At 42.6% G+C, this 14021-nt stretch overlaps 1 protein-coding gene across 5 annotated transcripts in view; it reads right to left on the minus strand.

Annotated features, from left to right (window-relative positions):
- The window catches only part of KIT (KIT proto-oncogene, receptor tyrosine kinase), an 81454-nt gene that overhangs the window by 15515 nt on the left and 51918 nt on the right, over positions 1-14021 (minus strand). For all 5 annotated transcript variants that reach the window (XM_045815888.2, XM_045815889.2, XM_045815887.2 and 2 more), the window contains one exon: positions 1512-1626. In XM_045815888.2, the coding sequence (XP_045671844.1) occupies positions 1512-1626 (115 nt within the window). The remainder of the gene's footprint in view (positions 1-1511; positions 1627-14021) is intronic.

A 14021-nucleotide genomic window follows, 5' to 3' on the forward strand; every position in this document is an offset into this window, starting at 1 on the left:
GCACGAATGGGCACTTTCCTGGTGCCCGTGAGCAAGAAGGGCATGGCGGAAAAGAAGAAACAGGGAGTGAGATAGGAGTTTGAATCCTGATTCAAACACCTGTTCTGTGGACCAGATACGTAAAACTCTCCAGGACTCAGTTTCTGCGCCTAGAAGATGGGGATGGTAAGACCCACTTTAAAGGGTAACTGAAAGGGCTGGAAATGAAGGAAAGAAAAGATGGCCGGCACACAGTAGACCTTGATCGAGTTAACTGTGAAAGGGTACATGAGGGTAAGAAAAGAGCCTAGAGGAGGAAAGAGTTCAAGTCCACAAGGATGAAGACAGGGCGGCCCCCAACACGCCAGCAGCCGAGATCCTGCGCCAGGTTTTACGGAGGGAGACAGAGGCTGGACCGCTCGCTTGTACTCCAGGTGGCAAAGCCCATCAGGGGCTGGACCCAGAGGACCCCATTTTAAATTACGTCCCCCATATACCTAACACTTTTCTATTCCCTTACCTCACTTTATTTTCCTTGTTAGCACTTAACTGTTTATTTCATCTTTTGCTCACCTCTACCCATTAGATATAAACTCACAAAGCAGCGACTCAGCTGCGTTTTGCTCACTAGACCAGCGTCTAGCATACAGCTGGCGCTCCTTAAGTATTTGCTGTGTGGACAACAGTCTAACTGCTGGGGTTGTTTGCACAGTGGGGGCTTTTCCAGGGGTCTCGAGTCCTTCATACCGTTCCCCAAAGGAAACATTCCACTAAAACACCGCTGAAAACAACAATCCCACATAACCCCTCCCAACTTATTGTGATCGAAAGGACTATTCTGTAAAAAATAAAATTTCTATTATTATCCTGACTATTCAATTGTGATGTTACACTGGGCTTTTCAAGGCTGAGCACAAAATAGCATTTGATGGATAAAAACAGCCTGGGTGACCCCATTTTCATCTTCAGGTAATGCGAAAGGACAATTTAAGGCTTAAGTGCAGATTGGGAGAGAGAGGCAGCACAATGCCAGATGTGTTCTGCTCAGGGGCCGGGTGCCTCATCAAGGAGAAAACCTTTTAAAAACACGGAGCTTACAAATGCCGTATGTATGTTGTAACTGCACGATCATTACTTTTTGGTAACTTGGCAATTAACTTCTGGGGTAATTTTTTTTTCATGATAACTACAGCCACATTTCCCACACACATTGCCTCCTGTGTATAGAATGGAAATCTAATTACTCTGTCCTGGAAAATTGCTTTATCTACCTGCAGGCTAGAAATTGCATGATAAATCCAGAAGATAAGCACCAAAATAGAGAAGTCACTCAGTAATCATTTTTCAGCAAACAAAATTAATGTCTACCACGAAAAATACAGCAATTATGCCCCCTAAAAAGCCACATGGATAGGAAAAAAATATAATCAAACAAAGCTTAAAAAAAAAACCCTGAAAACCTATCTAACATGCAACTACATTGCAGTCCCTCCCTCATGCATGTCAAGTAGTAGCCAAAATAATCCTCTCACCTCTGCTCGGTTCCTGGACAAAAATACCAATCTACCGTGGGCTCTGGGAATCCTGCTACCACACACTGGAGCATACCGTTCACGAGACTTTCATGAGTCAGGATTTCTGGTTTTGCTGCAGGAAAAGAGAAACGGCCATACGTCAGACTGCTGGAAAACCTCATCGGGACTGCCCCTCCACTGTTTTCGAATCCTTAGAACTTTCCTTGAGGTTGAAGAGGAGGACCCTGAGGGAACGTGTTCAAGGGGAGAATCGGAAGCAGTGAGTGGAAGGCACAGGGAGGCAGAGGTGAGGGTCAGGCCAGGAAAGGCTTTCACAGTGTAGACTGTCCACACTGCAGATGTGGGGGTCCCTGAGAACTCCCCGCTCAGGGACGACTGAAGCGGGGTTCGCAGGACCACTGGCCGGGTTTCTGTTTCCAGTGAGGGGGAATCTGAAAGACGGCTTCGAATCCAAACTTTAGGATTCTCAACTGTGGTGAAGGTGGAAATCCTGTTTAAGATTCCTGCCATCAGAATTTCAAATTACTAAATCTGCCATAGGAATTTCAAGTTATGGCGCAGACTGGAGTGGATAAAATTAAAAGGACTTACAGAAGAGAGGCCCCCCCCATACCCCCTCACAGGAACGTACTTTGTGGGGGGGATGGTGAGGGCAGAAGGGAGTGGGCAGAAATAAAAGAACTGAATTGTCCTATTTACAGAGAAGCCAAAACATAAGAGTAAAATACAATATGGGCTTTTACCTCCAAATTTGTATTTCAAATGCAAAATATGGACAGAAAACTTTAACAGGAAACCAGCCCAAGAGTTTTATTCATACATATATCTAAGCCTGTGTACAATCACTGAAAAAGTAAGTTGTATCAGCAGGAATGCTCTAATTTGACATTTCTGGGTAACGACAATAATCAACTGGTATTCAATCAAGAGTGCCCTAAAGCACTGAAAATTCTTGAGATTAGTTCCTAAAGTGAAAGGAAAATGAACTTATTACGTTCAGTTGTTCTTTTTTGTTTTTTTTTAAGATTTTATTTATTTATTTGACAGAGAGAGAGCACAAAGAGGGGGAGTAGCAGGCAAAGGGAGGGAGAAGCAGGCTCCCCACTGAGCAGGGAGCCTGATGCGGGACTCGATCCCAGGACCCTTAGATCAAGACCTAAGCCCAAGGTAAACGCTTAACCGACTGAGCCACCCAGGCGCCCCTATTATGTTCAGTTGTTCTATTGGAAATGTATTTGAAGGATTCTAATGCTTTGAGAATGAGTAAGCTAAGCCGTAAGGATCTGATGGCAGGGGTGGGGATGCGTTCACCCTGAATCCTCAGTATGGCATCAGGCACAGAACAAGGGGAGGCTTGCGCAGGGCAGGCAGACCTGCAGGCCGGCTCCCAGGCTCACCAATCCTCTGCCCTCCTGTGTCCCATGGGAATAGCAACAGGCCCCATCTCATAATGATGCCGCAACAATTAAATGAGATAGCTACACAAAGAAGGAAGCAGGAGTAACAGATAGGAAACAGATTATTAATCATTAATGAGTTAGCTATTACTTTCTATTCAGAGTACCTACCCCTGGTTAATCAAGTCTGCTACCAATTAAATTAACTGTATTTGCCACTCTGAATATTCTCGTCAGTGATCTAAAAATTGCTGAAGATAGTGTGATAAATAATGTGTTTGTGTTTTAACCCGATGCATTGGGAATCTGACCTCGATTATGTTGCAACTGATAGGAAGAATGTACGTGGTGAGAAGGTAGGACCGACAGATCAGAAGCGTAGGAGCTCATTTCTTCAAAGGACGGGAACACCGGAGAACAGGCTCTCAGCACCTCATCTCCTTGCAGGCAAAATGGCTTGGCGGGGAGCAGCGTCCACGTGCACGGCACACCCACCTGTCACTCGGCCTGGCCCTGAGCACAGACAGGCCATTTGGCTCATGCGCACAAAAGAGCGGCACTCCAAAGCGACCTCAAGGTAGGGGCACCCTTGAGAGTTTGGATCCAATGCCAGCTTTCACAAATAGAGCAAGAAGACGAGCCATCGTCTTGCGAAAGCATCCATCTGGCAAGTCTCATTTAATTATCATGGGCAACTGTGTGATTGGGCTGAAAAGTAGGACAGAACACAAAAAAACAGTGGAACTTTAGGAGAATGCTATTTGCTGAAGACGGCAGGCGCCAGAAGGCAGGTCTCTCTGGACTCTTTTCAAAGTGTCATCTCCTTTTCCAAGCCATCCCCAACTCTCCAAAGCCAAGTTGGTCGGTCTCTCCTCCCTATCCCCGCAGCATGTTAGAGCACCTGCCTCTCTCATACAACATCCTGGTCTGCCTCCTCCATCAGACTTTGTGTTCTCAAGGGCAGAACCACATCTTCCCGATCGTACCTCTGACTCAGAGCGGAGTCTGACCTGCGGCAGACGCAGGGTAAGAGCGGTCTGAACGATGAAGTCCCCTCCAAAGAACCAAGCTCCTCAGGGTCAAAGGAATTCGAATAGAATCACAAGAAGGGGCCTGGGAGAAGAGCCTGCTGGTGACTCTGCTGGGTAGGGACACTGTTTCCACTCTTTTACAACAGTGGGCCGTCAGAGAGCCACACCTCTACCTGGTCGTGTGACTTTTGCTTTAACGCTGAGATTAAAGGGAGAGGGAAGGGTCGACGCAGAGATGGCAAAGATAACTTGGAGAGGACTCAGATGGCAATCAAGGCCCTAAGACAGATTCCCTCACATTGACATTCCTTTTGTCACCCATCCTTCCTAATGCCGCACGATAGATTTTTCAGAGTGGAATTAAATACTAATTCAATAGGAAAAAAAAAAAAGAAAAAAGCTGAAAGGGGTACCTTAAGATGTTAACAATGGTTATCTCTGGGTAGTCAGGTTATGGATAGTTTCTATTTTATTCTTTTGACTTATTTTCTAATTTTTTTTTTACAATGAACATGTAGCTAGCTAATGATGAACCAATAAAACATTTTTTGATTAAAAAAATTGGAACAGCTCAAAATTACATAATCAGTTACATTTCGCTCTGGCTACAAGTGCTCAAGAGCCAAGCCTTCCAGCGTGACACCTGGTAGCAGTTACACAACGGCCAGGGCCGGCGAGTGGCGCCGTCCGGCTGGCCTACTTGTTCCCGTGTGCTGGTTAATTGGGCCGATTTTTAAGCTACTGTCTCAGGCCGGTTGTAACCCGAGGCTAGCAGAAGCAGCTTCTGTCCTGTTGGTCCTTAGCCTGGCCAACCAAGCTCAGAAGGTCTCTAAACTTTAATGTGCATTCGAAACACTAAGAAAAAAATATTAAAACGGACATTCCTGCCCCCCACCCCCTTCCCCATCCCAGATATTCAGTAAACTGAGAATCTGACCCAGCAATGTGTACCTTTTTATCATACCTCCAAAAGACCCTGGTCGGGGCCGGGACGAGGGTGAGGCAAGAGAAGCACGTAGGTTGTGGAATTTAAGAAGGCACCTCCCTCGTCAAGGTCTCGCAAATACAGGGCTGGCACCGTGAGTGAGCACCTGCTTAAAATTTTACACCCCAGGCGCCTCACCCTAATCCCAGCCGTGTCCCTAACACTGGTGATGACAGACCTCATTTTGAAAAGGCTAAATTACACGCGTACAGTTTCAGCTCTACATGGCAAGTTGCACTACGAAAATGTTTAATGCATAAAGAATGAGCTAGGTATAAATCTGATTCCTAAAAATGAAAATCTGGGCTCATCTGCATTTCGTAAGTGCCTCCATGCACGGTGTAAGGCATTAAATATGCATTTTGCTTTTAAAGACACATAACTCTGCAATTCTCCAGGTTAAATCTGAGCTGTGGTTTCAGAGATATTCTGCAATCAGCACTATACCAAATGACACATTCCCTAATTCCTCCCAAGTTGGAGGTTTAGATAAGCCTAAGAGGTGCATGAGTTATGTATTTCCTGCGGAGATTAAGAAAATAGCCTTTTCTCCTTTCAAAGCATTGTGGACCTGAGTCATTCCAGTGTCTCCAACAACACTGATCAACTCGTAGGCTGATTTCAGAGTGCTTAGGACTCTACTGAGAATTCATGGCTCATGCCATTAAAAATCCTAACCATTTGCCGATTTACCCCAAAGATATGTGATCTTGAAAAACATCCCTTTTCGCCACCATCAGGTCCATACGGAAGGCAAGAACAAAACAAATTTTTAAGAACACAGCACAGATAATAAGAGTGGGGATTGGGATGGGGGTGGGGGCGGGAAAAGATCCACGAGTAACGGATGGGTAAGCATTTCTGAGTTGAGCTCCTCTCGCCCCTGACCACCTCGACCAGCTCCTGCTAGAAATGCCCATTTGCCCAAACGCTATAATCAGCAAAGAACACAGACTGAAGTCTCCAAACAATAAAAGACTAAACGAAGAGGGATCATAAGGATGCATTGTGTTTTTACGATTGTGGGTCTGCTGGTGTATTTTAATGGCCACACAGCAATGCTTTGCAGCAATTTTGCACTATTTGGGCCGGGGTCAAATCTACATGCCTGCCACACTGTTGTGATAAAGGAACTTAAATCAGCTGAAACAGGGGTGTAAAAAAATGCAGGTTAACTTTTACTTATATAAAAGTGTACTTTAAAAAAAAAATCCCCAGAATAGATATCTTGAAAATATATTTTATTTTTACATATTCTTAAATATTGCCAGAGGGGCGCCTGGGTGGCTCAGTTGGTTAAGCGTCCAACTCTTGGTTTCAGCTCAGGTCATAACCTTATTAGAGTCGTGAGATTCAGCCCCGCACTGGGCTCCAAACTGGGTGTGGAGCCTACTTAAGATTCTCTCTCTCCCTCTCTAAAAAAATTAAATTAAAAAAAAGATTGCCAGAAACTGGCAAATGGGCACTTTGATAGAAGTTTGTTTAGCAAATGAAACAAAACTTCAACTACAGTCGCCTATATCCAGCTGTCTTTAACAGGAGTGTTTACCATTAAAAAAAAAAAAAATCACCCTCCTAATGAAGTGATATTCTAAACTAGGGGTAAGCTAACTTTTATTGTAAAGGGTGAGGCAGTAAATAATTTAGGCTTTGTGGGCCTCAGGGTCTCTCTTGCAGCTACTGGATTGTGCCACTGTGTACCACAAATGTAGCCAGACATGCAAACCAATGTGTGCAGCCGTGTTCCAACAAACTTTACTTACGGACACTGACATCTGAATTTTATTTTCATGTCTCACAAAATCTTCTGATTTTTTTTCAACCATTCAAAAAAAGGTTTCAGTTTATGCGCCCTTCAAGAATCGGCTGCAGGCAGAATCCAGCCCTAGCACGACTCTGTCCATAGAGCCATTAAAGATCTCCCAGTGCTGAGACGACGTTAACGGGCTGCAACTACCTGCAGAAAGCCTTCCTCAGCCAGAATCACCGTGCTTGGTTTCCAGGGGCACCACGGAATGCATGCATGTGACCCGGACATGCAGAGGGCGGGCGGGGACACACGTGTGGAGTGCGACCAGGGGTTAAACGCTAGCTTTCTACTCAGGAAAAGCAGTGAATTCATTTTGCCACGTAATTCAAAAGTGGACGACAAGGGTTATTGACATGAAACCCATGGGAAAATTATGCACCTATTCTTGGCTTAATTTAAATTCACACTAAATTACAGGTGAACCTGGGTACATGTATCCATGAAGGGGGCTAATTTGATGTCAAAACATATATGGCTCCACTGGAAAGGAAATCTCCATAGAGTCCAAGTTCCACGAATAGGAAGGAGAATACTCAGACTGTTTTTAGAAAATGATGCCCCAAGTTCATGTTCAATTCCTAGCAGAAGTTGACGTGGTGATAGAACTTAAACCTGTTTCTCCTGTTTTGCTACCATAAACGTGAAACACTGGCCAGACCACACCAATAAGGGCTCCATCTAGACAGGTTACCTGTTCTCAAACAGGTCCAGCGTTTTACTACATCCCCCAAATTAGCAATACCAGACCAACTTTTCTCATGAGACATGAAGGAAAAAGAATACCGACACATTTCCTAAATGTTTTTCAGAATGTAAGAGAATCCAATTCTACTTTAAAAGTAGGTTGCCATGATACCCCTTTTTTCTTTCAACTCAAATGTCTACAGCAATTCTTGCAGCCACAGAGATCTTCATTAGGAGAAGGAAGTATTAAAGTGTCACATCAAAACAACACTCATAATTCCCAAGCAATTGAACAACAAAAACTCATTTCAAATTCAGTAATAGAGAATAAAAACAGAGCTCAGACACTGTCAGGTATCGCAAATGAACACACACTACCTATAAAAAGATTAATGTAAAAAGACAAGCGCCTCTTTTTACATAGATTAGCAACCCCAGTAAGAAGATCTGAAAATTATTCCTTAAATTAGAACTGTCCCAAAAGCCAGCACAGTGTTTCTTCTGTGACATATGTTTAAGACACGGGAGCATGGAAGATAAAGACAGATGATAACCTTATTTACTGGCAGGCACTTAGGCAAGGTCGCTCAGTTGAGATTAAACAAGATAATTATAAACCTTAAATAAGCATCTGATGGGTTTCTTTAAAACCCTAGTCACATCATTTGTGACCCAATCCATACTCCACAATGTTTCAAAACTGTGCCAGACATGGGTTAAAAAAATTATGCACTATCCATGCAACGAGATACCAAAACGAGGCTGAAGAAGAGTACTCCGTTCTGGAAAGGTATGCACAATGCACTCATTGTTCAGCACCAGAACACAAGCTTATGAAGCAGTATGAGCTCATTTTTGCAAAAGAAAAACACAAAGTTTAAAAAAATGTTCAGGAAGAACATATACAATAAGGGATATATTAGCAGTGGTAATCTATAAAATGTAAATAAACTTTAACAGGTACAATTAAAACTTGCTTATTTTTGCTTTTTTACATTTTCTAATTTTTTCACCCTTCGCATATTGTTTTACTTTAAAAACACATGTATACAAATGTCTGCACAAACCAAACTGCATTTCTGGTTACTGTGATACCTTTACAGCAAATTCTCAAAAGCAAGTAAATAAATCGGAAAGGAGTTCCATTCAGCACTGATTTTATTTAATGTTTAAGAATTCCAATAATTTCGGGGTGCCTGGGTGGCTCAGTCAGTTGAGCATCCCACTCTTGATTTCGGCTCTGGTCATCATCTTGGGGTCGTGGGATCGAGCCCTGCGTGGGGCTCCACGCTGGGCTGGGCGTGGAGCCTTGCTTGGGGCTCTCTCTCTCCCCCCCTCTGCCCCTCCCCACTGCTCGCAATCTTGCTCTACAAAAAAAAAAAAAAAATCCAATAATTTAATGTAAGAGTAGATATAATAGAATCCATCTAGTAGGAAAAAAACAAAACACTGAAAAGCAAAGCCTCTCAAGCAAAACTCAACAATCAAGTGTGTTAGCCTCTAATGCAAGCATGGTTTAGACACCCAAATGTTTGGAAGGTCCTATCGGCCCTGAAAAAAATGAAGACAGAAGGTAGAAAACATTTCTACCTTCCGAAGAGGCAAAGTTCTAGTAACTGTGCTCTCACCTCATGGGGATCATAAACAGCACAGACCCAAAGTCCCCCAACTAAGCAATCCTTGAAGGCTACCGCACATTTCCACATTACCATTTAAACCTGGGTGAAGGTCCCTGAGACCTCCAGCCAGGTGGGTAACCTAGAGGGCTGGCTGGCAGGCGGTCCAAGCCATCTGTATACGTGGCTGACTTGACAGTCTGCCCTCCCCTCCCGCAAATGTGCGGCTTTGTCTGCAGGGTGTTACCCTTCCGAGTGGCTTCTCCCTAGAAGGAGAGTTTAGCCACCCATAACTAGATTTAACTATGACCAAAACTACATAAAAGGGAGCCCAGATTTTGCAAATGTGGTCAAAGAGAAGCTTTCTCATCAAGAGACCTCATTCTGGATGATTTATGACTTGGACTGATACGGGTACACTGTATGATCTATAAATAATTGCTCACAGCAGACAGGATGTTAATTACATGATACGGTGATTTAGAAATAATGCATTATTTAGCATTTCCTCAAATCGTTTCAACCCCCTTTGACCACTCTGCTGTAAATGAAGTAGAGTCGGTGACTTGGAGAGTTAGCTGGAGAGGCAATCTAGCTTAACGTCACATGACACGTGTTCCAGGTAAGGCCGACGGTGAAGGCCAGCCCCCGGCTTCTCCGTATCTTGCTTGTCCTGCCTGCTTTCCTGTTACCACCACCTGAGTACCGCAGTCCTCTGACTCAACTGGCTAGGTTGTCATTGAAGGGTAGACCTTTAAGACTGGAGAGAGACCTATTTATGGCCCCTAGAGACCATTTACCACAAATTTTAGATGCATAATGCGGATCTGGAAATGTTATCAGATAACATTTTAAAGAGGCATTTTAAAGTTACTGGTAAACCAAAACCAAAATGAGCTATCACCCACACCGTTAGCGTGTCTATTACCAAAAAGATAAGAAAGAACAAATGTTGACGAGGGTATGGAGAAGGAACTCTCACGCACTGTTGGTGGGAAGGCAAACTGGTACAGCTGCTGTGGAAAAGGGCATGGAGGTTCCCCAAGAAATTAAAAAGAGAACTACCCTATGATCCAGCAATCCCACTTCTTGGTATATATCCTAAGGAAACAAAACTATTACCTCGAAGAGAGATCTGCACTCCTATGTTCACTGCGGTATTACTTACAATAGCCAAGGCATGGAAATAACCTCAATTTCCTTCGATGGATGAATAGAGAAAGAAAATGTCACACACACACACAGAGGAATATTATCCAGCCTTAAAACGAAGGAAATCCTACCATCTGTGACAACATGGATAAACCTCGAAGGCGTTATGTGACATGAAATACGCCCGACAGAAAGACAAATACTGCAAGGTATCACTTAAATGGAGTCTTGGGGGAAAAAAAAAATCAAGTTCATCAAAAAAGAGCTGAAAATTGGTTGCCAGGATCTAAGGGATGGGGGAAACAGGGAGGGGCATTAAGGGGATACAAACAGGTGTAAGATGGGTAAGATCAGAGGATCTAATGAATTACATGATGACTGTAGTTGATAACCCTGTATTATATAACCGAAATTTGCTAAGAAAGTAGGACTTAAGTGTTTCCACCAAAAAACAAAACAAACACCCCGCCCCCCAAGAAACCCAGAGAACCAAAACCAAAAAGGGTAAACATGTAAGGTGACAAATGCATTAATTAACTCAATGAGGTGGGGCGGAGGAATCCTTTCAAAATGTTTACATACATCAAAGTCATGTATACACTTCAAATATCTCACAATTTTGTCAAGCGTACCCCAATAAAGCTGAAAAAAAGTTTATTGGATCTTCTTAAAAGCATTCCACACGTTTGAAAAACAACTGCTTTATCACAGTAATCATACTTTCCTTCCACAATTACGTATGTTACTTCAGGATTCACATGGGATTATTTGAAATCATATGCCAAAATAAACTCGTAAAATATGTACATTACTGATTAACATTTAAGTCCGCTATAATGCTTGAAATGTATTCAAAAATACTGGGTGGAGAGGGAAAAGAACAAGTGTATCATTTAGAGTTAAATGTACATTTGGCCTTTTGTTTGTCCTGGATCTGGCAAAAGCCTTATTGTGTGACAGTTACTATAAGCAAGGAGACCACAGGTTTCTAACCGAGTATCACAGACTACCTATAGAATCTCAGTGGTGTCACTTCTTCTAATACCTCCAGGAATTTTGGAAAGAGTAGGTCCTATTAAGAAAGCACTTTTATTATATCATGTCATTGTAAGCTAAATATATTTAAGAAGAAAAAAAAAAAGAAAGCACTTTTGGGTGTTTGTATAGATTTTAGAACTCTACTTTCCTCCCAATTTTGATCTGCAAAGGAAACAAATAGCCATTTTCACCAAAGATCTCAAACTTCTTTTTAGAACTAAGCATCTGATTTCTGTATATATCTCCAACAGGCCTGGCAAGGGTGATTACAGTAATGCAAGTTCAATGCAAAGAATCGCTGGCTTTTGTTGTTTGTTTTTTTAATGAAAACTCTCCCCAGGACCTCCCCTTCCCAAAAAAAAAGGGCACCGGGGTGGCTCACTCAGTTAAGCATCGAACTCTTGATTTCAGCTCCGGTCATGAGATCCAGCCCCGCGTCAGGCTCCGAGCTGGATGTGGAGTCTGCTTGAGATTCTCCTCCTCTCCCTCTCCCTCTGCCCCTCCCCACTCACACCCCACACTCTCTCCCACTCTCTCTAAACAAAACCAAACAAAACCAAAAAACCTCCCATCAGTTTGCACTGGAAGTTCTGCTGAAAAAAGGCAAACAAGTTATAGGTCTTGGCCTTTATAAACCACATTTAATGCCACGGAGCCAAATGAACAGACATGGAAATCATGGCTTGGTTAGAGAAGTTAAAAACAGACTTAAAACATTTTCAAGTTTAATATGCTACATATTTTTCTCTAACATAAACTGACAGAATATGATTATTTTTTAAAGCCTCCCACATAAGCAATTAAAACACACACACCCCCAATGTACTCGAATCTACATGCAGGGTTTTTAAAACAAATGAATTTTTCAACCATCAAACATTTAACCATTCAAAATCGTGGGTTTTCGTAAGCATTTCTCAGCGCTGAATTTATTAAGCAATTATGCATCAATGTCATTGAGTAAAAGTCACTGAATTTCTGCACGAATATTATGCATTTATTATTCTGATTTCTATCAATTCTAATTTTTGCACAGCCGAATTCCTTTCATCCTTGGGGCTAAGCTTATTTACAGAATAAATCACACAGCAGATCTGCGTCTGTATTTGGCTCAGCTAAAATGTTATGTCGAGATGGACACCACCCCTCCAATTTTAAATTTCAAAATTTAACATTGCAAATCTTTTTCAATTAAAAAAAATCAACAAAGTAATTAGCTACCTTTTATCTGTAAAGAGCAATTGAACACACTTCAGAAGAGGTAGTTGTTTTTAAGCTTCACACAAAAATAGCATGTCTGTCAAAGGCTTCGGAGCTCGAGAAGTCCAATGTGTTGGGTAAGTGAAAGAAGTACCTTTTGTCAGTTAAGTGTCTGTAACAAACTGACATCAACGAAAGACTTCCTGAAAAACTTAACTAAGTGGGGAGACACTAGACCATCCTTATCTGTGTGCCCGGTGCCGTGAAGCCGGAGATCAGTAAATGCTGATCTGCAACCCAGGGCCCAGAATACACAAAAGGCCTTCTGCCCCAATAGGGAATCCACAAAAAATAAAAAATAAAAAAATCATCTGGGAAGCTTAATGCTGTTTCCTATCCAGTTTCAAATAGGCAGTTCACCAGCAGGCACATTGGCCTGGCAAGGAAAATGGCAGCAATTTTGTCACCAGAGAAAAAGAATGGTGACTTCAGAGACACCTTTCTAAGGTCAGTGACTCACAGCCAACTGGCAGACCACACTAGTAAATGGAAGCATGAGAAGGGGGCAGAGAAACAGATCTTAATGCCTCCCTGACCTTGAAGCCAGGGAAAAAGAGATGCAAATGGAATTTTATAAAATTCCCAACTACTGAGCAACCCTGAGAAATGAGGTCTGTGGAGTAGGCCATGGCCGTGATCTGCTGTTACTGGTCCTCAAGGGGTAAGTGCAACCAACTGGTAATGAGCATTTACAAGAAGCAATTTGACAGTATAAATTTTCTATCTACTTAATCTCATAATAAAAAAAGAATTTAAACTGGCATTTTGCATACGTCTGCTCTTACTCATTTCACCCTCCTAGTGATTGGTTCCAGAATAAACTGGAAATTTTTTTTAAAAAGGTCCTTTTCCAGAGAGAGTTTGAGAAGCACTGCACTACAGAGAACCCAAAAATCCAGTTTAGTGTGGACAGTATGCATATGATGCTTGTAAGGATATTGATTTACCTGTAATCGTCTCTTAAATTACTTGAATAGTGAGATTTTTCAGAAGCAGATAATCTTGCCCATGTGTAATATGCTAAGCCGCCTCTGATTAACATCTGAATTAATCTAGACATATTTGAAATGCAGGCCAATGAGATACCATATAATCAGTTCTGAGGAACTGAGATGTTAATTAACACGATTTCCTCAAAAAAGGTAGGTCTGTGGTCAAACCAGTTTGAGCTGTATACCCCATTCCACACCCCCTTCCTGGGGAGGTATAATACACACCAGCACATTAAGGTTCCTGACAAGGCCTGCAGTTATTAAGAAACTTGTTTAGCGGGGCGCCTGGGTGGCACAGCGGTTAAGCATCTGCCTTCGGCTCAGGGTGTGATCCTGGCGTTACGGGATCGAGCCCCACATCAGGCTCTTCCGCTATGAGCCTGCTTCTTTCTCTCCCACTCCCCCTGCTTGTGTTCCCTGTCTCGCTGGCTGTCTCTCTCTCTGTCGAATAAATAAATAAAATCTTTAAAAAAAAAAAAAAGAAACTTGTTTAGTTCCACAGATGGGACCCTCGTTATCTAAACACCTAAGAACACCTGGGT

The sequence above is a fragment of the Ursus americanus genome, chromosome 8 (assembly GCF_024610735.1).
Source record: "Ursus americanus isolate L20-20 chromosome 8, mUrsAme1.1.p, whole genome shotgun sequence".
Classification (NCBI taxonomy): Eukaryota; Metazoa; Chordata; class Mammalia; order Carnivora; family Ursidae; genus Ursus; species Ursus americanus.